Source organism: Botryllus schlosseri, chromosome 6 (assembly GCF_051294905.1).
Source record: "Botryllus schlosseri isolate E-star chromosome 6, Bs_hap1, whole genome shotgun sequence".
Taxonomy (NCBI): Eukaryota; Metazoa; Chordata; class Ascidiacea; order Stolidobranchia; family Styelidae; genus Botryllus; species Botryllus schlosseri.
The window spans coordinates 17,925,818-17,953,323 of record NC_137241.1 but is presented as its reverse complement, the minus strand read 5'-3'; the positions used below and the strand labels follow the sequence as shown (position 1 = coordinate 17,953,323).

At 40.0% G+C, this 27,506-nt stretch overlaps 1 protein-coding gene across 1 annotated transcript in view; it reads right to left on the bottom strand.

Annotated features, from left to right (window-relative positions):
* Window positions 1-3,567: 3,567 nt before the first annotated feature.
* Window positions 3,568-27,506, bottom strand: part of LOC145441299 (uncharacterized) — a 33,751-nt gene continuing 9,812 nt past the window's right edge. Inside the window, exons 4-13 of the mRNA XM_080319122.1 lie at window positions 23,620-23,803; window positions 19,692-19,867; window positions 19,334-19,439; window positions 18,152-18,341; window positions 17,894-18,069; window positions 16,456-16,624; window positions 15,635-15,708; window positions 15,227-15,404; window positions 3,874-3,993; window positions 3,568-3,806 (exon numbers count right to left, since the gene is read on the bottom strand). Of these exons, the coding sequence (XP_080175248.1) occupies window positions 3,687-3,806; window positions 3,874-3,993; window positions 15,227-15,404; window positions 15,635-15,708; window positions 16,456-16,624; window positions 17,894-18,069; window positions 18,152-18,341; window positions 19,334-19,439; window positions 19,692-19,867; window positions 23,620-23,803 (1,493 nt within the window). The 3' untranslated portion in view covers window positions 3,568-3,686. The remainder of the gene's footprint in view (window positions 3,807-3,873; window positions 3,994-15,226; window positions 15,405-15,634; window positions 15,709-16,455; window positions 16,625-17,893; window positions 18,070-18,151; window positions 18,342-19,333; window positions 19,440-19,691; window positions 19,868-23,619; window positions 23,804-27,506) is intronic.

The window sequence follows — 27,506 nt, the reverse complement described above, 5'->3', positions numbered from 1 at the left end:
ATCCTGTGATCACCAATCACGTGATCACAACATTATCACGGATGAGGGCCTGTTCCGATTATGGAAATTATATTCATTCTCAATCGTCATTACCGGACCACGCCCTCAAGTTCAAGATTATTCATAAAATTTCATCATTTCAAAAATCACAAGAACGCGATAAAATGAAAGATAGGAAGGTGGCGAAACGACTTATAGTAGTCTATGAGATCAGAGAGAGAGAGAGAGTTTATTCGGTCCATGAACTGAACATTGATAATACACAGATAGATAAATACAAAGCAAAGTATATATAATTCAGAACCAGGCTGTAGCGAAAGGATCGGGAGATCATCAAGTCAGCTACAGCCTGAAAGGATGGTTGTAATATGAAACTTATAACATAATATGACACGTTCGCAAAGCAAAAAATGTAACATAGTATATTCGCAATGTATCAGAAACAGATGAAAAACTAAGTGGGATCATTCACAGTAGGTAACCTAAAGAATAGACGAGATAACACAATGGCACTGGCTACAGGAACACAAACTAGGCAAAGAGATGTTGATTGACAAATTTATGAAGAATGTTTATAATTTCCTACAAGATATTCGTGAAACATTTGTTTAAAGATATGGAGTGGTTTATCTTTAATATGGGGCGGAATGGAGTTCCATATACGAGGACCTTGGAAACTTATAGTCTTAGGATGTTCTCGGGGTAAGAAGAGCCTCGGGTATTGTGTGAATGGTGACTGGTGAGATGAGTGAAATTCAGATTATGAATAAAATAGTATTTACGGTGACCAATTCTTTAATTATTTATTATACTGGTGCCCACCGTAAATACTATTTTTTTTATATCCAAATTTTTCGACGGCAATAATTCCGCTTCCACTGGTTGGAATTGAACCAAATATGGTGGACATCTTTTCTATAGACAACCCGCAACACTTTCATGTGGTGAACAGAAAGTTTACAAATTTTTGTTATTTATTATATATAATAAATCGAAACTTTCTTCTCCTGTAGCAATGTGGCTACTAGCTAGAATTGAGCCAAATTTGGTGTGTAGGCTTAAATTAGGTAACCTAACCATTTTATCAAGTAGCCAGTACGATTTGAGAAAAAAAGTCATTTTTGAATACCCCTATAATAGGCACGTTAGAGCTCGCTACCTTATGATACGTTATTGCTCCAATTGAGTTCTGATTTTTTTCTTTCGATTTCCCATTTTCTGTCTCTCGAGTATATGATAAAAGAAAATAAACTTACGATATTTTCTGTGTGTTCTGCTCTTTAGCTCAGTAAAGCTCGGTAAAGTAGCTTTATAGACTATCACCAAAATCTGAGTTTTTGTGGCAACTCGGACCCGAGCCTTTCCCATGAAAATGAATTCATTTTTAATATTACTGTAGTATGCTACGATTGTACGGACATGTATGACATACAGAACGCGCACACCACATTTCTACCGAACACAGCTCTATAAAACATGTCTGACGCACGCGATTTCAAATTAGGGTGAATTAAATTCCTCTTCGTGTTGCAATTGTACTATACTGTCAACTCAGATTGCAAAAACGGGACTATTCCGTACCGACAACGAAGCTTATCCATACCGAAAGGTTTGGCCATCCGCAGCATCGGTCATTTTTTGGTTCAAAGTTTATTTCGCCGGTTACGTTTTGGCACCGCATTTTATCAGCGGTTTATTGGCCAAAACTTTACGTCTTCATGCGCCTTGATGCAGAAGGGGTTGGCCTCGAAATGAATGAGTCTCATAGGCCAGAACTCGCTCGTTGCACAACCCTACACTAGTTCATCCTAAAGGTCTTCGACCATGTTTTCCAGAAAAACCAGTCGAACAAATCTTACCATGAATTCTCATGATAACGCCCTATTTTCTGCGTGCCTCGTCTATTGCATGGCTACAGTATCCAACACAGCGACCTTGGATCTGTAAAGCTACCGCAGAATTTTTTGCAATAAATTAAACAAATATTACATCCGTATTAACAGATAGCTTTGGCCCCGTGTCGACTCAAAATTATACCCTTTGCGATCCATACTTTATTAACCCTTGAAGGGGTAAAATTTGCGTTACAGTAACTTGCTAATGTGAGTCTGTAATGATGGTATTTAGTTACTAGTATCCTCGTGCCTCGCACTAATCGAACAGTTATTACGAAAATAGGATGATTGTTTAGCGAAAAAAGCAGAAAGTCAATTTGACGTCATTTTTTCAGCCCAACGCAGGCTCAGACGGGCTGATATATTGTATGTCTGTCATTACACCAGCTTCCAAACCAGGCTTTTGGTTACGTAATAATCAAGTGCGAAAATATTTATTCACTACGGCTTGTCTGATCTACGATTAGTGGTGCGTCGTAAGTTAAACAAGTTTTTACAATTGCATCGCAACTACAAAGTTACACTGCCCTTGAATTTCCTATAAACTTTATTTGAATTATGTCACGTCAGAAAAATTAACAATTAGTCACAATTTTCATTCGCACTCTTCCAGATTTTCATTCGCACCATTCGCACCACCTTCGTCATTCGCACTGCAATTTTTTTGAATTAGCACAAGTGCGAACCGTCACACATGTTGTAAAGCACTGCGCTACACCCTGAAATGCTTGACTTGACACCTTTTGTGCATGCGAATTAGCCTATAAACACCTTATCGAATCCAATTTTAGGAACACAACTTACTGTATGCATTTCAAATGTAAACTTGATATTCGTGTCTATGACGTCACAAAATACGTGACTTTGGAATGTAAGAATTCCTATTCCCTATGATGTCATAATATGCAGATGTTCAAATTGAAAATCTTTCTGTGTTGCTCTTTTTGCGTTACTTTCGGAGCGGCGTTCCGAAAGCTCGTGTAACTAATAAAATTATATTCATTCGCAAGTGGACATTAAATAGGGTGTCAAAGCTACCAAGGTCTATCGTTTAGACTTTTCATGTAATTCATACCGATATGACGTCATGATTAGTGTTGCTCGAATATTCTAATATACTATCGAATCACTCAGGGACTCGCTTTTGCCCAGCCACGACGTCGACAATTTCTAGCGCAGGTCGTCCGAACGTTAATACTACGTGTTTTTAGATAATAATTATCATATAATTATGGAACTTTTGAAAAACGTTATTGTTTTTAATGGAATTTGCTTAAAACAAACATTGTTTATATCATGTTTTAAACAAAGTGTTTTACAAATGATCTGTTTTAAATGCATCTCTAGTTTGGATACCCTAGGCGCCGTGGTGCAAAAAGCCTTCGTTGGGAAAAACATCTCAAAATGACTTCATATATAATAATACCAAGATTACTAATCAGAATCAGAATCTACAGATGTCCCTGTCGTGACCATGGCCACCGCAGAGTATTAGGCTATATTCCTTTACAATCTATTTTCTGGTAGCGCCTCTCCTCCTTTCTTAATGCAGTGCAATATAAATATGATAAAGTTGTCTATTTTGCCAATAATTTAACAAAGAAGATGTAAAAGTCCTCAACCTGTCAAAGTATACATATACACTCGTCAATTCAAGACAAAACACACTGAAGAGATGCCAATGTTAAATATATTTGTACGAAACTATTAATCATACGGTATAATTTCGTTGTCATTGATATAGACTGTCATGCACCCATGTACACTAAAACAAATCGGTATTGTGAGATATCATTGCATGCATTTACGTTTTTCTTCGTCATACGTGTATCCTTGGTGACAGAAGCAACCAGGCTCACCGTAACTATCGCAACCGCATATTTGATCACAATCACATCTCTGTTTGTTTATCTTTCAGAGAGAGAGAGATAAAATTGATTATGATTAATTCCAATGTGTTGGATAAGCATAATCCCACCTCATCACACTCTCGAATCACAGGTTCCAAACTCAAGGCAATTGTAGCAGGCATATTTCGCCTACGTCGTATTTCATCAGAATCGCTGTCACTTGTGCCCACACTGGTTTGACCGCAAGTCTACATATATAAAACGACGCAAAATAGCTTATATTTACTTTCAATTTTTGTAAGGCGTTTTACGTTGCAACTTGACTTGCCATTCGGCAAACATCAACATAGCCAAGATTAAATTTTGGGTAGGGCAACAAAATTCAACAATGACGTGACGTCATACGGATTCATTGCGAATGGATATGTCATTACTGCGGCCAGCTATGGGTCTGTCTTGGATATTGTGAAGTCATCTGAGTTCACAACGCCACAACGGATCTGTTACACGCCACAACTTTGTTGAAGCATTTGAATAAAATATTCATTTTATTCCCGAAGCTTTTCGGCTGACCCTCGTCAGGGGAATATCGTCAGCAATAATGCGAGGATTCGAATAACTATGTTCAGCAACAATATATATCGTTAATTATGACGTCACACAGAAAATATACAAAGTTAGGAAAACGAGAGAATTGAAGCGTTGGCATAGAGATATATATATATATATATATATATATTTACCTATTAGACTACTTCGGTGGACATTCCTGTTTTGAAGCAGTTGGGCGACAATTATCGCCAACAGAAGGAGACAAGCTAGGCGGCTTGAAATAACTCGATTGGTTTTGGAATATCGATTCCGCGCTTTGTCACTGGTGATTTGCGGTTTATATCGCAGCGTTTAGAATATACACGAAATGTCCTCCAACTGCGGTCGCCCTAATTTTTCCCAACTTTTGCAATATCTAATAGACCACTTTAGTGGACATTTGTTACTTAGGGAGACAATTCGCCATTTTGAATTACCAGACCATGACCATTGCTGTTACTGAACTTAGGTGGACATTGACGTCGTATTATATGACAAGGTTCGGGAACCGGTTTCGTCAAAAGAGTCATTTACCAATGACAATCACTTATGACGTCACTATTTGAAATCCACGACGTCATCCTTGTACGATATCGATGATCGCGATATATAATTCGCCGTTTGTTAGTTTTTTATTCATGGTGTTTTGACTAATTTGATAGTTTTAGAGTATGCCTATATTCATTTTTTGATTCCGTATTCACCGACTTCTAGCACAGCCCACTCCTAGGCTTTTATAAATCACCGCTTACGCGGATCACATGACGACGAGGAGTCTAGATAAACCTCCAACACTTGGGTAGGAATTCTCGTGTCGTCCTCAGCCGGACTCGAACCAACAACCCATTGGTGTTGCAGCTGTGGATTATACCAATGACCACGCCATTTCACCACGCACATATTTGCGTTTGAAAACTGCAGTGAAAATACGGAACATGTGTCTTTATAAGAAGCTACAGTTGGCCATGCTGCAGATTAGATCACCAGTTCTCTACGGCTAGTATGCAAATAACTACGACATTCAATAGCTACCTTGCTGCGATAGCAGATCTCAGTTACCATAAAATAATAAATATATTCATTTATTATAATCGACCCTAATATCCATCGGAAGCTTCTTGTTTCATGGACTTGGAGTGTATTAGCAGGTATAAGGCGATTTTCGGCTTAACGTAAGGCACACTTTTTGATCAATTATTACTAGTGCTGCAAGACAGAAACCTTCGAATAAAGACCACTTTAACATGTCTCTACCTCCTATCTCAGACTCTCGTCATGTTAAAGCCGCTTCAAATCGTTACGGATTAGCTGGAAATTAGTCCACTTCATTAAAATAACTCCATTAAAGGGTGGTGGGATAATTTTTTGAAATTAAGGACGACGAAAATGAAATGAGCTGACAAGCAGGTAAAATACGGGTAAATATATTTCTCCAGTGATAGTAACATGTATTTTTGTCGGACCAATTTAGATTTCATGAAATCAATCCCAGTTATGCAGGGCACACCGATGTCTCTCTGCCTTGATTCGAAGTTTTTACTGATTGCAAAGTCGCCATTCCTAAAATCTCATCCACAGAGACATCAATTGCATTCCTCAGCAACTCAGCGTTCGAATATTTCTCTGCCACTTGACATTGACTGATCCAGGGCGTAAATGATGCCGATTGCAATTGAGAATGGGCTATGCCAATGAATGGTATTTATGAGTTGAAAAAGCATTTATGGTACTTCACTTAGGCGTTGATACTAGAGCTGTGTATGTGCTGGAAACTTTGCGAGCTTCAGGGAAACGAAATGGTAACCCACTGAGCTTATAAAGCACATTAGATATTTTCTGGTCTTTCAATATCACCAGAACCCCCTTCTTGTCATAAAGTAATAAAAAACATTGGTGATTTAACACGATATATGGATACAATTAGTTATTAGATGGTATTCACCGAATGTGGAGGATGACATGAAAAAAGGACGATGACTTTTGATAGGAATAAGATCCGTCACGATGCCAATTAGTCTTATAATCCGCCTGTAAGAGTACTATAGGAGTGCTGCAGAGCAAATGATAGAATATCATAAATATCAAATTGTAGCGTGAAGGAATCCACCTTGGACCGATGAAGAATATAGATATTGACTATCACTTGAAAAATATATTTACCCGTATTTTGCGTGCTTATTGTGGTCGTGAATTTCAGTGTGTAAACTACTCTATTGGAAAATTATCTCACCATCGTTTTAACGTGTCTATTTCAATGAAGTGGACTAATTTACAGCTAATATGTGTCATCAATTTCTTTCATTTACTGGCGATGTAGGCCCTTGTCAAGATCAAAACAAGTCTAAGGGACATCCCTGCCTCTTCAGGCATAAATGGAACACGATTTTTGGTCATGTCGGTGTGACGAAATTGGTCACCGTAAATACTATTATTTCAAAAATGACCGAAATTTGCATTTCACTGGCCTCGGCTTCTACGCAGCGGGAAATCCAGCAAACCTAACCGAACATTCGCCGCATTCATAGACACGCCTAGATCTCCAATTCAATCATGCTCGCTAGTGAGAGCGTGGCGAGATAGCGTATAGTGGAATAATCCACAACCGCAAGACCAGCTGGTTGCGGTTTCGGGTCCGACCGAGGTCGACTCCAGAATTTGTACTAAGGTAATAAAGGTTTATCTCGGCTTCTACGTAGCATCTCATTCGCGTAATCGTTGTCTTATGAAGGTAAATATGGCATAAAAAACATCGGCATGGTGTAAAATGTGAACAATGTAGTCGAGCACCGTGAATATCAAACAATAACGACCAAAATTGTTGCGGTACGCTATATTGCGGCGTGAGAATTGCTTTCATGAATCGCATCGATCTGATATCGTCTATGTTCACTGTTCATACTTTCGCAGTTGAAACACATTAACCTAGATTTACCGGCTCGGAGTCGAATGCATCTTCACTAATCTATACTAAAACAGTCAGAGTGGGTTTGTTGATGCAGCCATCCACCAGTAAAACCAGATTCGAAATAATGAAGTCATGTAATATTGACCTTGATACCGATAGATTTCATTCATGTGTAATTTCGTAACTAAAGCTATATTTGTCGCCAATACTCCTTTGAATACGCGTTTTGTAAGGTATCATAAATGTTACGGGTAATGACCCTGCCCGATCAATTATAATTACAATTATCAACATGGCCAAAGCGTCAAACCCTGTATAAACCAATCCCAACCTATCTTCATTTCGAATTGCGAACCTCCTTGATTACCTTGGCGCTTGATGGGGTCATCATCATTGTAACCGAGGTATTGCACGCGACGTAATATGATTTAATAGGCTCCAGGCTCCGCCCATGTCTGCAGGCCTGTGCTTCAAATCCCGCACTGATCATAAATGTCATAAAAAATAATTCCGGATTCCAGCCATTCACTTATTAAATTGTCAGCTTACTCTAAAAAAACACTGCACACCAAATTTGGTTCAATTCTAACAAGCATAGGACTCCGCAGATCAAATTAGAATTTTTAATTTATTAGGTAAAATTTTTAAAAAAATCAAATTTTTCTGCCAACCCCATGAAATTGTTGAGCTGTTTTCAAAGACGATGCAAAACAAATTTGACTCAATTCCGACTAGTAAAAGCGGAGTTATGTGAGTTTTTCGATTATAATCCTCGGATTATCCTGGATCGGTGGATCATCCGAGAAGTTCACGTTTTTCATAGGCGGGCTATCCGAGGTTCCGTCTCGGTCGTTCACACCACTGGGCCATACGAGGTACCGCTGCGTTCGTCTTCGGGCCCCGCGTAGACCGATACCCGATACGATCGTATCGGACTTTCAGCCGACTTGGGATCGGCCTTCAAAAAACAGTGTATAGCGCTTTTTTCACAGTTTTTTTAATCACCGATTTCTCGCCAACCGAATATCGTAGCCGGATAAATTTGGTACCGGCAGACGCGTAATTCGATTACGATTCCAACGATGCCCGGGAAATGGGGCTGGGACGCGTAGAAAAAGTTTTCTTCCAAAAACCCGTGATGGTACGCCAATACGGGTTACGCAATTGGTTTTTCGATCGGTCGGTATCAGAACAGACATCGAAATACCGATCGACAACCGCTGGTCCTAGGGGTTCGACAAAGTTATCCCCGTTTTCCTCTCGTCGAACTGAACGCGATGATATCCGATTCAACGGCTTGGGACCCGGGGTTGGCCCGGTATTGGCGTTTGAAAAGTCGGTTTTTGTCTCCCAAAGGCTACCGAATTCGCAGAATATACAGATCGATCAGTAGCTTATGAATAGCCTACTTTTATCACAAAAAATTTAACATGCCACCTTACTTACAGAGATAGGCGCAATTCACAATGTTGAATTAGGTCGATGACTTTAGTGTTGTATACGTACGTGCGACCAATTGCGTGCCATCAACTGGTAAGGTCTCATGTCCGCTGTCACCGAGTGACTGAAGGATTAGTTTCAGCGTTTTAGCACTTTAGCAGGTTATAGTAAATGGACGTTACTTTGGAAGATGTAATAGCAGATGATGTAGAATGATGAAGATGATGTTATTAGCAGCTCATGACCCCCAAGTTTCATGACAAGTATATTAGCATGAATCCTGTAAACACGAATCTCATAAGAAAAGTTTAAGATGCAAACATGCCATGCGTGATGGAGTTACTTCCCAATCAGTGTTTTCATCGAACGATCCGTTGTGCGTATTGAAGAGTATTCTACATAGCTGCTGAATTCTGCGTACAAATAGCGTGTAAAAATGGATCGCCACGCCGACTCCATTTCCATGACAAAAAGTGAGTATTGAGTAAAGAATGCATTTCTCTTCTGTTGTGTTATATTTCACGCTAACTTTATATTTCGCGTTAACTTTATATTGTTTCCCGATTAATTTCAAATAGTTCAACTAGATAGTTTCTAAATATTGATAAATCGTATTTAAACGCTGTTTGAGAGAGTATATAGTTACGATAACATCTGCATTTTCGTTTCATTGATTCTTTTTAAAATCCAGTGTGTGGCCTATGCCTGATCGATACGATTGTCTCGGTCGTGAGACGGACGCAATTGTTCACTAACACGCCTCCTTTGATCTAAGATATCTGGCGTTGTACCGATCATAGACGGTTACAGTCTTTTTGTAATGATAATTTTTATCAATACGCGTACATCAAGCTATATATCATATACGCGAGCAGCGTATAACCTGTTCAAATGCTGGTTGAATACAGAAAAACGAATTTTGCGCGTGTCGGTAAGACCAGACATGCAAAGTCTTCCCTGAACACGCTTCACCTAATCGGAGATATAATGCGTTATGATGGTCTTATGATGTTGCAGTACTGTGCTGTGGATGGCTTCTATCGACACACATGTACCCAGCCATTTATAAGCTATTTTATGATGATAAAACCTGTTAAAAGTGTAGGTTCTATACGGCAAAACATTACGCGGCTAACGATGTCGGCAGGCATGATTGAATTTTTACAAATGCCCGTCCGCCATGGCAACATATTTGCTTTTATGAGACTTTTAGGCACTTGCAAATTGTACAAGATAGCTGCAATTCAAAAGAATTCATTACTATCAATCTATTGGACACTGGCGTAGCAAAAAATTGCCAACGTGACTGGTGAGGCCGTACAAATGAGCCCGCAGACTTTGCCGTAATTTAGCTGACTGGTGTATATAATAACGCGCCATAAACAGCGATATCATAAGTTCTGGATAGGAAAGGACGTATGCCGATCATGACGCCAATAAATCGCACGTGGTGATGTGTATTGCCTTTCATATTGATATGAAAGAAACATCACTTATACTGCGTAGAAACGACGCCCGCGTGTCACCTATGTGAGACAATATACCCTGTATTATGATTGTCTTTCGAATTGGCAGATTTGCTAGATGTCTAATGCCATGGATAACAATACTTTATTCGTTATCATTAGTTATCATTGATCACAAAAACAATAGCTTAGTGACTGTGAAGTGGCTGCCGCGTTGTGTAATCGACACGCGGTGTGAGTCATCTTACGCAAACCGCAACACGCACGCTCAAATCGCATGTACGTCTGAGTTCATTACTTGATAACTGCATAAGGTAAACACGTCACTCAGGACTCTTTCGATAGATGATACAGCTGAGAATTCGGTCAAGCGATCACTATAACATAATAAGGATTAGAAATGGCGTCACGGCCAAATGAATACCAGTTTTCTCTTTTCTCAGATGAGAAATCGAGAACACTCGGGATAATTAAACTATGATATCCCATCGCAGTCGCCGTCAAATTAGCTCAGTTGGTTGAGCATTGAAACGCAGAATCTGGCGGTACGTTAGGCGTTGGTACAAGTCCCGGGGTTCGGATTTCATGATCAATTTTGTGAATCCACCCAAATTTTTGCATATAGGCCCGCCGTTCAGTAGCTCAATCTTGATGAAGCAACTTATCATGCTGCATTTTTGTTTTGAAATTTACTGAAGTTGTGTATCATCTCCAAACGCGAGTGTACTGTGCATGTAGTTACCAATTTGGCACTACATCGCTGCATTATTTTTCAGCCACTACAAACAATCGAGACGTCAAGATAGCTGGGAACTCACTCCAATGAATTTGCCGTCGAGCTGTTCAATGCGGACTGCGGAGGCTTCATATAATCAGACGCAAATGTGAATATCACTCCCTAGTCTGCCATAATGAGCAACGATGATGACGTTATACGCTCTGATCTCTTCAACATCAGTCAGTCAATATATGTAGTGTTGCCTTGCCTTGGCTTGAACTGACGGGGTCGTAATTGATACCCGAATCTGACTGCTTCTTACCGTGTTTTATAATAGGGAAACTAAAATATCTGTACTCGTGGAAATTATTAGTTAGTGCAACGTATACAATGTAGAATTGTGGGCTGTAAGCCTATACTGAGCGTTGTAACCGACGCATTGTGCGAATTCGATCCTCTGGTATTTAAAGCTGATACTAGGGATGGTGTGAACCCCTGAAAGGTTCAGGTTCGTGTGAACGCGAACCTTTTTAAAAGGTTCTGTGTGAACACGAACGTGAACCTCATGACGTCACGTGACGTCATATTGCTAATTCCAACCCTATCTTTCAATGAAGTTATAGCCTATATTAATGTACACAATACCTAGCGACGACTTGGGCCACATAATGCAACAATTCTGAAGTACATATTGGCGTTTTAAACGTCGCTATATGTATCAACTGAGGCAATCAAAGGATATTATACTACCATAAAATCAATATCTTTCGTCGCTTTGCCAACAATTTTGAAGAGGACTTACCAGGGAATATACGCTTATCCCTTATCGGTCTAGGCCAGACCGGACAATGTATTCGGTGTCTGAGTATTGCTACATTGATATTGATCAGAGTGTAAAATGGGTTTCTATATTTGCTACCGATATTACCTCATTAAGAAGTTATACAACAGTAGCCAACTCCTCAATCGCACAGATTTGGTTTTAATGATGCAGTAAAGATATGAAGTCCAAAGTGACCCCATACGCCTTCTCGAATTTTTACATCAGAAAACGATATCAATCTTAACGATTGGTTGAATAAGTATCCTTCGCTGACTACGTATTTCGCTCGTGATATTTTGTGTGATTGCGGGTCAAGCTCACAGCAGAAAGTCACTAAATATTCACAAACGGAAAACTGGATAATTCGCGCAAACTTTTGTAACAAAGCAAGTAAAACATATGAGATTGTCAAGGTGCATGCTCGTTTAGTGTTGATTTTGAATGCTGCCAGCGCCATGCATGGAGTGGCCCGCAGTTGAAATGCAATAGATTTGAACCAATGATGTTATAATGAAGTGAAAATTGCAATATATGAAAAAGGTTCACAGTGCAGAACCTACCAAGGTTCTGTTGTGAACGCGAACCTCTAAATTTCCGAAGTTCACACACAGAACGCGAACGTGAACCTCACGTTCACACCATCCCTAGCTGATACCATAATATGTTTGATAAGTGTTTGATTTGACGCTCTCCTGCCTCAGCATTGTGACGTTATGAAATGACAAAAACAAGTCAACTAATTTACTACTTGCACTTGGCTGCTTTTCAATCCTATGTTGCCACATTTCAGCCTGATCATAATTATTTGTTTATGTTAGCTTTTGCAGAGTCATTTTATCCGTGTATGTGATGACGAATAAACCAGCTCGATTTTTCTATCAACACTCCTGCATGGTATGAGCGGATGACATGAGCTACGTAGTTGAATTTAATGTAAAACGTATACGCTTGATTGATGTCAGGCGTTTTCGACTCAGATATGTGTTTCTGGTGACGATGATAGGGTGATTACAATAATTTATGGAATAAAACAAACTTACGAAAGTATGGAAAGCTGTTTGGGGTCACATAGTCCGTTGGACCTTGCGTATAATTCGAAAATTACGAGATATATTGTTATTTATTATGCTAGTTGGTGCTGTTCTCCTCTCTCTAGCAACGAAATTGTTGTGGATGTGGAGAGGGGATGATTACACCCGCGGCCATATTAGGTCACATTTTATATTCATCTGCTTTGACTACTGCGTTCTGAGCAATATATCATTCTTGTATAGGTATAAAAGCCATAAATCCAGGGACTGTTACATAGCATCTCGCCTCACATTGATACAATTAAGAATCCTATATCTATTCGGTGATCGCCACTTTGACCGAATGTAGCACTTTTGACCTATGCAGTCTCCATTTAGATGCGACCACGTGGACCTGGTAAAATGTTTGTATAATTAATGATTGATTAGGTCTATAAAATATTGATAATTGCGTGTATATTGCTATAAATTTTGTATCCTCTCAGTCCGACTTCCTGTGCGGTATGTAATCAAACGATATTGAACTCGCCTATACGCAGGCTACTAAACTAAAAGAAGCGCACGATTCAAAATTGGTATTTTTTCACTGTTCAATAATAATTCGGGATGGGATGTCAGTTGCCCTGTGGGGTCCAGATTGCCACGACATGAATATAATGTGCCAGCACTTTAGGCACCCGTACAAATACATTTTTATATCGAAGTTTACGGTCAACATAAGGGCAATCCCTTTCGACTAATGTGTTCTCGCTGACGATCTTTTTGGCACACTTCTATGAGACCCATGCTCGCCCAAACTTCATATATCTTCTTACATCTTGGCGTGGTAATGGTCAACGCTTAGATGCCTACTTTCATAAATGATGCGTATTTTTTGTGGAGGAAGGGTGCCTAATAATCAAAACATTTATCTACATGAAATCGCGTATAGTGCGAGCAGAATTAAAAAGATGCAAAAATTTTCAAATAATAATTGTTCATTCACGAAATAATATTTGGCACCCTTAATAAATACCGCGCTTCGTAGTTTCATCATTCTCCTCTTTGTTCAATATGTCGCAATGCATCTTTTGTACCGCACTGTTCATTGTCTGGCTTGAGCGGAAACAATAATTTGAGCTAAATTAGAAATAAAAGTCGGGTGTCCGCGGAGGCTCGAGACGGTCCAAAGGGGGTCCGCAAGGACATAAAAGGTTGAGAATAACTGACGTAAGGTATATTCCTTATGCTCGCAACTGACAGAGCATCTTCAAGCGGCCTTGACACAAGCAAATCAACGACCTATCAGCTCAATATATTGGGTGCGAGAAATACTACAGAATATTTATCATGCTATAACCAATACATATATTTGATGGAGCTGTATTAAGGTAAAGCAGTAATTCTTTTTCACAATGTGTATCACGAGTGTTGAACAACATGTAACAATGATGTAGTGCCTTTTCGCCTATGCTAAGAGCTAATAAGGGCCCAAATATTAGGAGTCGACGTTAAAATCGTACTACCCGCGGTGTCTACCAAAATCGCAACTAGAACTTATGTTGAGTCATCACAATGATTGTCAGCATTTTTTGTGTCGTCATTTTTTAACACAGTGTATAAATGCTTAAAATCCCTATATATACCGGAATGGTTCGAACTGAGTGAATCCTAAACAAAAACTATCATGTATGCAAAGCGGTGTCATTTTATACACGCGAAAAGTGGAAGAAAATCCCTCCTATTGGTTGTCGACTTAATGCCACTTTTCAAAATACGGGGTTTATACAGGGGTCAAAATGTCGCCATTGTAACTCTAAATTCCTGCTACTTCATGGCTTGATTTCTTTTGTAAGGGGCAAATGAGGGACTAATGAGCGTGGTCCCAAACGGATTTGCTTAACAGACGATAACAACTGAGGGAAAAATGTCGCCAAGAATTAGGGGGACACAAAATTGTCTCCCTATTTTTTTCGTCCCCCAACTGCTACAAAAATAAGTACGATTGTCTCCCAAAGTAGCCTAATAGGTAAATATATATATATATATATAGAGATATAGAGATAGAGATAGAGATAGAGATAGAGAAGCCGAAAAGCTTCGGGAATAAAATGAATATTTTATTCAAATGTGTCATGAAGTTCTGTACTCCTAAGCGTAACTTTGTTGAAATATTTTGACCCTGGTGATCCAACACGTCAATCAATCATACATACGTCTTGGGCCTGCTTGAAAATTATTTCTTGAACAGCCCAAGTTACCATTGATTCATCGCGCGGGGTTCTCCCGGGAATTGGAAATTTGGAATTGGAATTGGGAATTTTAGCGAATTTCAGAATATAATTGATATACAACTATATGAAGAAGATGGCTGTATCTCGACCACGAACAACTGGACTATACAGTCCTTGAATATACACTCAAACTGTATAGGTGAGTATTGGGTATGGCCGTATGGGTCTGGAAATGTGCGTTGTCGGCCAAGTGCGTATAGAAAATGGTCTCAAATATGAACCTGGAGTACTTACCCTAGAGTGGCAATGTGGAGGGGTTTCCTCGAATATTTGGAAGTCGCAATTGACGCTTAATGTGTTATCATCGAGGTAGAATGAATAAAACATAAACGACGCCACATTTGAAGAGCAAGTGGAAACATTAAAGGCCCCTTCGCGACTTCCCGTACCGTTGTTCTCCTTCTCTGGACATCTGTGAATATGAAGATGTCTCTGTGTTATATTCGGTGCTTTATCATATAGATGACGTATAGATAATAACCCCTTGGTTGAGTGCCAGACCGCTAATTCCACATCCACAATCCAGTCAATAATTTTAATAGTAATACGAGCTGTTGGACCACCGTTTCGTCGCCCGGTGACGAAATTATCCAATTATTCAATAGTTGATAATGTATTGGAAAAAAAGACGTGAATTTTTACCCATTGAATATGAGGAAAAGAGAGTTCGTGGTGAGAATTCCGGAACCAGGTAAATCTATCCAGCATGTTGGGATCTGAATAGAAAGTGAATTCCGGTAAATTAATCTGATCATTATCATAATATAGTCGCGTTTGATTCAACTTACACACTCAAATAACTATAGAGTTTTCATAAATCCCAATACGAAACGACTTGCAGTTGCAATGATACGGAACTATATATGGATTGGATACAAAATAAAAATTTAGTCGAGTCATTATAAACTAGTTCGAAGTTAAATTTGGACATTGTGTTCATCCGCCGTATGTCCGTAGCCATTATCCGTAAAGGATTAATCCAGGTTGCATCTACTGAAGATTTCTTACTTAATATAAATTGAAACCCATGTTATAAAATCTGATAATTTGGCTACAATGCACCCGGTTCCGGTCTGAAACGACGATGTGGATGTAGCCTATTTCGATGAATCAACGTCATTTCTTCGACGAAGTCTATGCAATTTGCTGAATATCATCTGCATAACTATATTTAGCTGGTAGCATATACTATTACTATAGGCATGTCGGGTAAAAATGTAAGGCTTCCATTCCAGGCATTGAGGGAACGTGAATATCCCTGCTTAATTTTATACTGTCCTGTCATCATGTCGTGGCTAGTGATCTCAGTCAACCCAAATGTGTGTACTGTATATAATACGGTAGAGGTACCGTTACGGTACGATTACGATATATAATAACTGGGGTTGAGCGCAACGATTCGACTAACCCAACCAGAATTGAGTATTCATCGTAAGAACTGATTCGCGAGGCATAGTACTTACATCAATGATATAGCCAGATCCACCGTTGTGAGAAACCTTGATCCATATAGGATCCGGAACAGTCACGTTAGCGTCATTCTGCAAAAAGGCACTCATAGAGTCTGCGTCCCTGTACGCGCTCATAGTGACGTCCAACTGTTCATCGTTTTCCAACGAGTACGAAATTGTCCTGTGAAACGATAAGACACGATCGATATTGTGCAACAGTAATTCGAATCTTAACCGTTGGTCAGAGGTGGTCAAAGTAGTCATCGTGTGTACTCGAGTAGAAATAGAAGTAACGACAAAAATTTATGCAATTTTTTCAATAAATTTATTGACTAGTATATTCATATTGAAATGAACCCGAATATTTTCGGCTGACACTCATCAGAGGTAATCGTCAGAAACTGGTAGAGCATTCAAAAGAACATCGTGTATCAACAATCGAATCACAAAATATGACGTCACCAGCAAAAATTTATATATGGTAGAAGTAGCGATTTACAAGGAGAAAAGTAAGTATTTTAGGCCTAGTTTTGCCAAAGAAACTGCAAGCTGTCAAGTAGAATTAGTGTAAAATCATAACCACTTAAGGAAGTAGCGTGAGAAGACAAAATCTACTTGAAGTACTTCGAAAAGTCGAGATATGTCAGCTATGTCATAGGTATCATTTCGCACCAAATCAGCGGATTGATGGTTTTCAACCAGACATGTGAGAGAAAACATCTATACATATAGCTGTAACTTCGTCAACATTACCACTTATTTACACAACGAATATCTCTTTCAACATGCATATCATTATGAACCACCACATTGTGATCTAGTCCGAAAAATGTATATGAACCGCATGGTCCGGGTTTTGGACTCACTTTCGCCCAATCGATGTTTGATATATTTGATGCGTCCATAAATGCCTAAAATGATCATCACCTTCGCCCAATCACTATTCTGATCTATGTACTTCCTAAACGCTACCCGATTAGTAAAAAAGGTCATCACTTTCGCCCAACCCTGATCATGGCCACATTACTAGTTAGGGTGCAGTTAGTGGAAAAGGGTCTAATGTAAAGACAGATCTTACAAGAACATTCTATATCTTCATGGTTTTTCTATATATATTTCATTGCCCATTCACTGACTACTTTTAAAACTACTCCGCGGGTCCCTAAGTGGTTCGGGGAACCCAGTTTGAGAACATCTGAGTTGACCACATAGCTAATAACTTTATCAGGACTTCATGGTGCGTCCCTAACGTCTCCCATTCTTGTTCTCGCCGCTAAATTCTCCATGGTCCACCACGCGGTGTCGATTTCGGTAACACCAATGCGATAGAGCTGCAAAGCGTATATTTAGTGTCGAATGAGAAACACTTACTTAAACCAGCATTTATAAATTATAGGCAACATGAATATAACTTATGCATAGTAATACAGCGAAGGAAATCACACGTTACCTTCGAAGTGTGGAGATTCCGAAGGGCAGCTGTGCAACACCTTGAGTCGGGTATGTGCACGTAAAACGAAAGTCTATGTAAACCCGGCGATCAATATCGGTATCACGCAAGAATGGATCGTCCTGTGGACGTCTATTCCTCAGGGCGTACGTGTACAGTTCGTGGGTCCCATTATTCTATAAATGATTTCAATTCCCATTCGATTGCGAGACAAATTAAGTATTTGTTATTTCATGTTTTTACTATAAATCAACTCACTGAAATGGTCGGTCCGCAATCTCCTTTGTCATAACGTATTACAGTGACTTGATTGTTGGTGCCCTTTTTGATTTTAGACACGCAGCCCTCATCCACTGTGTAAATGTCGGATACGGGCGAGTTGGGATCAGCTACAAAAACTTCATCGTCCCTCCGATACCCAAGCTGTACTAATCCGCACGACAACATGCTTTACGTGAAATAAAATGCGCTTGTTTTTACGCAATGCGAAACCACGGTAATAGGCATTAGGTACAGCATATATCTGAAATAGTTTGCATATATGCCAGTGTTGGGAGTCTTGGGACCAATTCACTACGTTCGAGTCACGAGTCCTTTCGAGTCAATGCACATTTTGACTCGAGTCAAGTCAAGTCACTCATTTTTTGGAGGTGACTCGAGTCAAGTCGAGTCAAGTCGAGTCTAGTTAAGTCAAGTCAAGTCACGATTCAAGTCATACTGAATTTTCGAAGTATGAGTGATGATGCAAAGTCATTGCAGTTTGCTGGGTGAAAGACAGATTAATTGGCCATTTATGTTGAATCAAATGACAAATATAAAGTTCAATATACATGCAAAAAGGCGTTATATCGCTCACGTATACGTATAACGGCCAAGAAAATACGTGAGTAACTGTATAGCTACATGCTACAGCAGGGGTGGCCAACCTATTCGGCCGAAGGGCCACATGCAATTGAAGAACCATCGCGCAGGTCACTAGCCGCGCAATGCGCGAAAATTTATAGGTCAATAATATTGTTACTTGAGTATATTGCGGCTCTGCTGTATATCGCTGGGCTCTGCAAGGACTTGACTAATCGGCGCCTGGACATAACGGTATCGAAAGCTTCCGCCAATCATTTTGTGCCTAGGTTTCATCGTCGACGGTCTTTCTGCGAGCTTGTTGTTGGCGTTGGGCGACGCTTTCTCTCGTAATTGCGAATACAGTTAGACTCGATCTGGTACATCCGGCGTTCTTTCATTTTCAGGAGGGGGTAACAATATTAAAAGCAAGAAATCGACAAGAAAACACCATTTTGCGGGAAGCGGAATGAAATTTTTTACTTTAGATCAATCTACCGCAGAATCTCCTGCTTTAATGCGTGGGAACTGATATTTTAGTTTTTGATATTTTATTTATCAGAGCCTGCGTGCTTAGGGAATGCATTTATAGTCTCTTACTCAATCTCAATTTCTTCAACTTCGCAGCTTACGTTGAGGCGAAGAAGATCTTCAACTACATAGTTAGTCATGAAGTGCTGATTGTAATCGACGGGGCAGTCGCTTTCTGAAGTAGAATATATACCAATGCACTTTGGTATTGTAATTTAACAATTAATTTAAAATTGAAAAAATTGGAGAGGTCAGGTATGTCTGTGACTATAAGATGTCGAATGCATTTGGAAAAATAGACTGATGTCACCACATTATATTTATAGCATTTGTCACTCATTTCAGAAAATAACCGTTAGGCCAAAGATTCTATTTGAGCAGAAGTGTGGGATGGCACTCGCGTATGAGACTATAATATTATACGCACTTGACGTGAACTCCCCGGTCTTGATCGTTATTTCAGATATTTCGTCCCAAAAATCCGAATCCTCTGACAGTTCTGTGGCGAATGCTGTATACCAACACGAGCCGCATGACTGCCCTTCGAGCTCGAATGATTCAAAGTATGCGTCGGTTCCTGCTAAATCATCGCAGGAACAATCTCTAAAACACCAAAGCCAGTGTTACAGTAGGTAAGCCCAGTGGTCACCATAGTTTGACTATACAGTATATATACCAGTGTTGGGATCAAGTCACTACCTTCGAGTCACGAGTTATCTCGAGTTATTGCAGATTTTGACTCGAGTCAAGTCAAGTCAATAGATTTTTGACGGTGACTCGAGTCAAATCAAGTCACTCGATTTTTGAAAACGGTTCGAGTCAAGCCGAGTCAAGTCAAGTCAAGTCACGAGTCAAGCCACAATTCAAGTCAGGTTCATTTTTTAGCAGTACGAGGCATAATTACGTCATTGCATTTTTATACCTGCTTGAAAGTTGCCATTTATTTTGAATGGAGGGACGAATATAGAGTCAAATAAACATGCAAAAGGGCGTCGTATCGCTGCAGCTATATACCCTCAGTCTATAATTATCAGCCAAAATAGAGAATAGAATAATGCAAAACCTCAGAAAATTGAAACGAATTTATATGATGCAGTGCACCAGCCATCTACACATCCGTGAGATACAATTTATACCTGCGCCGATGGTCGACGAGTAATATAAATCACACAAGAGGTTTGTTTTAGGTGGGTACCGACCACAATGAGCAACTGAGCATTCTATAGAACAGAGATACTTTGCCATTAGATTACTTCACTACTAGTTTACCACAACGTAAGCAGTGAGCTCCGATCACTTCGTTTGCGGTCAATTTGTGATAGAACAATGTAGGCTCAGTAAAACGCACAGTAATTGAGTGCTGATTGCTCACTCTCACAGGTCACACTAGCGCAGTGGTTCTCAACCGGGGGTCCGCGAAACCTCTTAATTTGTAAAGTGATTGATAACCTACTTTTATTTTTTTAATTAGGAAAAGCACGAGATGCTTTCGCTTCATAATTGCTAAAACTATATAGGACTCACATCATTAAAATGGTCGTATGAGATGATATATCCGACTGTGCAAAACTCGTTTTAATTATCAAATTACCAATAGCCTGCCGATGCAAATATTGCTGTTTAGAGATGTTTTGTTGGGGTTTGTGGACAAATGAAATGTTGCAGATAGCATTTTGCATTTGGAGTTGTCAGTCTCAACATATTAGTAAACAGTCGTTCGAAATATAAATTCCCGAATTTATTTTCTAATCTGTTCCTACAGGGCTGGCCAACCTTTTCAACCAACGGGCCACATTCGATTGACGAAATATTGTGCGGGCCACTAGCCGCGCGAAGCGCGAAATTTTTTTGAAGTTCATAGGTCAATAATATTGTTACTTGACTATATTGCGGGCCTGTTGTATATCACTGGGCCAAGTTTGCGAGGACTGGGCTATTCGGCACACGGACATATCGATATCGAAAGATGCGACCAACATGCCTCAATCATTTCGTGCCTATAGGTGTCATAGTCGACGGTCTTACTGCGAGCGCAAACGCAATGTCGCATATGTTGGACGACACTTTGTCTCGTAATCGCGAATATAGTTAGACTCAATCTGATATATTAGGTGTTCTTCCATTTTCACAAAAGGGCAACAATATTAAAAACAAGAAATCGAGTGACAACATGTTGCGCCAAGCTTGTAGAAAATTTTTACCTTTGATAAATCTATCGCTAATTATTCTGCTTTATTGTAGTGTACGAAGATATACCAATATGTGAATGGCTGATGGATCTGTCAATGCGTCGGAACTGATATTTTAGTCATCACATCTCAAGTGTTGCGGCCAGACTAATCAAATTTTTGGTTGGCCTTGCATGTTCACAATCCATGCAATCCCTTTTTGATGATATTAGAAATTTCGGAAATTATCCCGCGGGCCACTCAAAACCTTCTCGCGGGCCACATGTGGCCCGCGGGCCACGGGTTGGCCGGCCTTGCAATAAAGGAATTGTAACCTCGCCACGAAATCCATTTTCTTCTGTGATTTAACTAGGGCTGGGCAAAATCGAGTACCTGAGTGATTTGATTCTGAATCACGTATTACGCTTCGAGTCGAGTTTTCGAGTATCACTCATCATGACGTCACAACAGAATGTACTATATGTCAAAGTTCAAATATGTACATTTTATGCCACCACAAAGAACATAATGCCTGCTATCCATCACATTAAAGATATACTTTGATACTTTTTCGGCAATACCGATTTCATTGCACTTCTTGACAATGTTGCGGAATTATCACAGTATCACTTTTTCATCACACAGTATCACTTTTTCTTGCAGCGCCCCATTTCAAAAACTGCCTGGGTATGGTGCCCATTCGTCAATTGCATGTGGCCCTTTGGCCGAAAAGGTTTGCCACTCCCGTACTATATAATCATATGCCCATACTGCGCCCTCTGCTGCCACGCTATTTTTCTTCAGCGCCCCCCATATACCGCCCCCTGAGGCCAACGCCCTCCTATCGCCCCCTGAGCGTTTCCGCCCCCTGAGCGTTTCCAATCCCTTCAAGATCTAAATCACCCCTTGTAGGTTAAGATACACTGGGTTATCATGACTTCGGAAATGTGTTGTTTCCATTAACGTTCGTAGCTTTGTACTATGTCTCCTATGCTGTGACACGGCCAAGCAAGGTTTCAAGGCTTCCTCGGTTGAAAATAGTATAAAAACTATAATTCTCGTTTGTAAATGAACTTTCAGTTGCGAGGAGCGTAAAATTTCAGTACTCGGACAAATCGTATTTTGCTACTCGCCTCGAATCATTAAAATTAATACTCGATTCAGATTCGGGTACTCAAATCATTGTGCCCAGCCCTAGATATAACCTCTAAATAACTTCAAGATGAGGTGCTAGTGACTAGGTTGGACGTGATATGTTCATTAAAACACACATTAAAAGCTGTCGTCCGATGCGTTACGCGTAAATATTACATTAGCCACCAATATATCTTTGTGGAAATGGATTTAAGGCACACGTTCATATATTCAATCGAAGTCGCGGATTTTTAAGACAATAAATACAGATGCAAAATTCGTTTCGAAATATTTAGAATCTACCCAATTTCTACATATAGTGTTGTTATTTTCAAGAAAAGTCATTTTTGGCTGTTTATCACTATAGCCTACAATCAATATTTGCACGAGACAGATGACGTTTGCACGATAATTGAACTAATTTTCCACGAAAACTTGAGGCGTCCGCGGCGGTGCAAAAGGGTTCCGCGAAGACAAAAAGGTTGAGAAACACTGCACTAGCGTATCGCGAAGAATCTTAATATACACAAGATCAGCCATTTTTATCGACACTTTTAGTTGATGACTTTAAATTGACTCGTAAATTTTGCTCCGAGTCACGAGTCAATCCACATTTCAGAAACGCCGAGTCAAGTCAAGTCGAGTCATTTTTGCAAAGTGACTCAAGTCAAGTGAAGTCATACGAAAAAAGCGACTCGAGTCATCCCAACGTATATACACATCACATATACGATCTGTGCGGGGTCGGTAAACATTGGCAGGTCCGCAGTTTGCATATTATAAACCCTACGAAAATACAGCGGTGCGGGCAGTGCGACAATGCCTTTACTACGGATAGTAGTTAACCAAACGAAACCACCGGAGTCTCCAACCAGGATTTAATTTCCCTGTGTCCCAGTGTCTTCGGTTTATTTGGTCCTTAATGAGTCCAAACGATAACCCCCATTCATTGCTACTGTCAACCATGCATTTTTCTATTGCTACCTCGCCTCCTCTGCATTCCACGGGCTCATACTTTTTAGTGAACAGGTTAGTTGAATATTAGATACCTACGGACAGTACAAATCGTTTTGTGCGAATTCCAATACGTCGTCCAGATATTCCTCGGTGAATGCAACGTCATCATCACCCTCGGGTGTAAATCCGCCCAAATATGCGGTGAACTGCTGCTCATACGTACTCACGTCGACTGTCGTACAATTTGAACTGTCCTCGAAATCGGTACCGTTCGGAAATTCTAAGAATATGGACTGTATCAAAATATCAGAAACAAATGATAAACCAATATCCTAGGCCTAGGCCTAGGCTTGTCAGTCTGTTAATTACCCTATACTGCATTTAGCATTTCAGATTACGCAATGAAATAATGAACGTATAATATTGCATATATCTAAGTCTAAACTTGAGATGTGTGCTGATACGAATTCATTATGTTATTATAACATAAGAGAGAAGCCATGTTTTTTTTAGTAATTCACCTGGTACAATATACTGATTGGCCTAATTGATTTTTCAGATCTATTGCGATTATCTTCCTATACTTAAAAGATTATAATAGGCTACTCGCTGGTCGCTACTCGTCAAAAAAACGCAAGCGGTCAATAGCGCCACTCAAGCACTATAATAGAACGCGATCGTCACAAATTGTCGGACACAGACGCGGTCTTGCACGATTTAGATAGTGTTGCTGGTTCTTGCATTAAGGTTTACGTTCATTTTATACCAGGCCCATGCATATTAGTAGTTGCCGAATCCAGGTCGGACGACTTACCCGACTAACACCACCCACTTTCGCTAAAGGCTTGGGTGACAATTAGGAACTTATATTTAATCTCAAATACTTATATACAGGGATTCCAGGGTCGACTGTGGACGAAAAAAATATCGGAACGAGGGACTTTAAGTTTACCACTGCCATTATCAACACTGGAAACATGTATCCGAATCTACACTGAGCTATTGTTCGCCGAAATTATCTATTGCGAAAATTGGCATACGACGCTGTCTGAGCGATCGCCTCTTCAGGGTAACAATACAAGTCTGGTAACAACATCGTCTGGAGAGCGTTGCAAAGTAACAACGAGCTGCTCGTGCAACAATTACCCGCAACTATCGCCAACTGCGCCAACAAAAGCTATTGGAATATTCCTACGCTGCAATAACATCGCAGTTGTAACGAGCCTTGTGACAAAACGCCAAAGAGAACGGAGATCGGGTGTTGATATAATTTATAGCAGCAGACCGTGTGGTTGGTAGATGGATAGACCACACAATCGCACATGATTAGGCTTGCATTCAAAACAAACGGTGTTTTATAACACTTTGTTTAGAACATGTTTTAAACAGTGTTTGAAACGAAGGCCTTTTGAATTTTTTTTAAGTTGTAAAATCATGCCGTAAATATGTAAATACTTCCAAAAACATGTTGCATGAGTCTACAGACAATTAACACCCGATATATAGCCGACGTATACGATATGGGATGGTTGGATACCTCGGAATATAGTCGGTTCAACAGCTACAGTACGTAGATATTTCGTCAAAGGAGCTATATACCCTATATCAGAGGTCTCAAACACGCGGCCCGCGAGAGCCTTTTGTGCGGCCCGCGACGGAATTTTGGATTTCGAAGTATTCGTCAATATTTAACTACCATTTTTTTTAATTTGAGAACTTAAAATTCGCTCTAAAACAGGGGCGGGCAACATACGGCCCGCGGGCCGGATCCGGCCCGCGAAGGGATTTTGTCCGGCCCGCCGAGAGTTTTTACTCTGAAAGAGAAATTTCATTGTGAATGTATTGACAAATTTTATGCGTCACAGAATGAATACAAGTTTGCGAACCTGAGAAAGATGGACATTAAACTACTTGCTCGGTTCGGGTCTACGTACATTTTCTACCATGAACCAGTGTTGGGATGATTCGAGTCACCTTTTTAGTATGACTTGACTTGACTTGACTCGAGTCACCTTGGAAAAATGACTTGACTTGACTCGACGCTTCAGAAATGCAGATTGACTCGTGAGTCGTGCCTCGAAGCAAAAGTTACGAGTCAATTTAAAGTCATCAAGTAATTGATGTTGACTAAATCGCTGTATCTCGTTATGTTCGCCGAGCCTCCATTGTTATATCACAATAAATTGATCGCAAACGCAGTGTTCGGAGCTTATACAACTAGCTTACGTTGTCGTAAACTTGCTCACCACAACCAACCCTGTTGTATATAATTTAAATCAAACGAATATCGCTCATACGTTTATAATTGTATATCGTGGATAAGTAGGTGGGTAGGGTATTGAATTATATCATTTTTAAACTTTTTGAGGTTTCGTATGTTATCCTGTATTTTGGCTGATATTTAAAGACTGACGGTACACCGCTATACTTGCGTAGTTGAGCAGTTCTATGTGTGAGCGATACACCGTCTTTTGCGAGTAAAATCAACTCTTCATTCCATTACTCCTCGCCACTTAATCCGCGTAAGCGGTGTCTTACACAAAGCCTAGAAGTGGGCCGTGCTATAAGTCGGCAGTTGAGGAATAAATATGAAGTATATTGGCCTGATGTAAATGACCGTAGTAGTCGACAAACACCATGAATGTCTCAAAACAAACAAACAAACTGTTTATTCGTTCGTCGATTCCAAAATAAATGGGTACTCCATCTGTATTTAAAACAGTTAGCAAAATGTAATGACTTTGCATCATGTCTAGTACTTTGAAATTTCAACTTGACTTGACTAGTGACCTGACTCGTGACTTGACTTGACTTGACTTGACTTGACTAGAGTCACCTTCAAAAATCGAGTGACTTGACTTATTGACCCGAGTCACCTTTAAAAATCAAGTGACGTGACTTGACTTGACTCGAGTCAAAATGTGCAATGACGCGAGATTACTTGTGACTCGAAGGTAGTGACTTGATCCCAACACTGCCACGAACACTAACGAGGAAGGCTGCGTTCCAATATAACTGATGTTCACGTGCAGTCTTTTCTAAGGGTTTCCGCCAATGACATGTAACCAGAGTTCAAAAAAATAGTTGACAACATTGAACGACCACAGATGTCTGATTGACTTCAATAGCTGTTGTAAATAAATTCAATAAATACTGTTTTAGACTCTATGCTTCAAAATTGAAGTTTACATTGAATACAACGGATTCCTTGTATAGGTGGATAATTACCCGATTGACGTATACTGTATAATGTATATATCCAGTAATCCGGCCCGCCAAGTGCTTCATTTTCCCATATCCGGCCCGCCGACCGGAGAAGTTGCCCGCCCCTGCTCTAAAACAACTCCAGAAGCCTGAAACTACTCTACAAACTCCACTAATACATCACTTTCAAAAGTTACCACGCAGTGGAAGATCAACTATTACGTGAAATTACTTGTTTATGATGGTAAAACAAGACCCGTTGATGATTCGTGACTGAAAATTGTGATTTGATCTTTGGCGCGACCTTCTGTAAAATTACTCGTACTCGCCTCGTCGCGTCAAACGCTACAATCAGAGAAGGACTTTTGTGACTCGGAATGCCGTGACTTGGTACAACCACGCACGCAACAAATCATGGTGTCCTATATGGTGTGGACACAAGCAAATCTCACGGCTCAGTGAAATTGGTGTTCGTCACACTTTCCATGTGGTCAAAGGCAATTTGACGGTAATTTTTGACCGGCTTGCCTAGCATGAAATTTGATAAAACGGGTATCGATCGAAAGCTACCGCGGTACTGCTTGCGAGAATAAATATATTCTGCTCGTGGTACTGGAACTCCCCCAAATAAGCATAGAATGTTGCATTGTAAGTGAGTTTGGTATTGTGTCGCAGCAATAACGTCTGGGAGCAGGTGAGGACTACCACGAGCTGCAAGCGTATTGGCCATTGTTGCGCAAGCGATTGAGCATTCACACTCTCACTCTCGTGCGCATTTG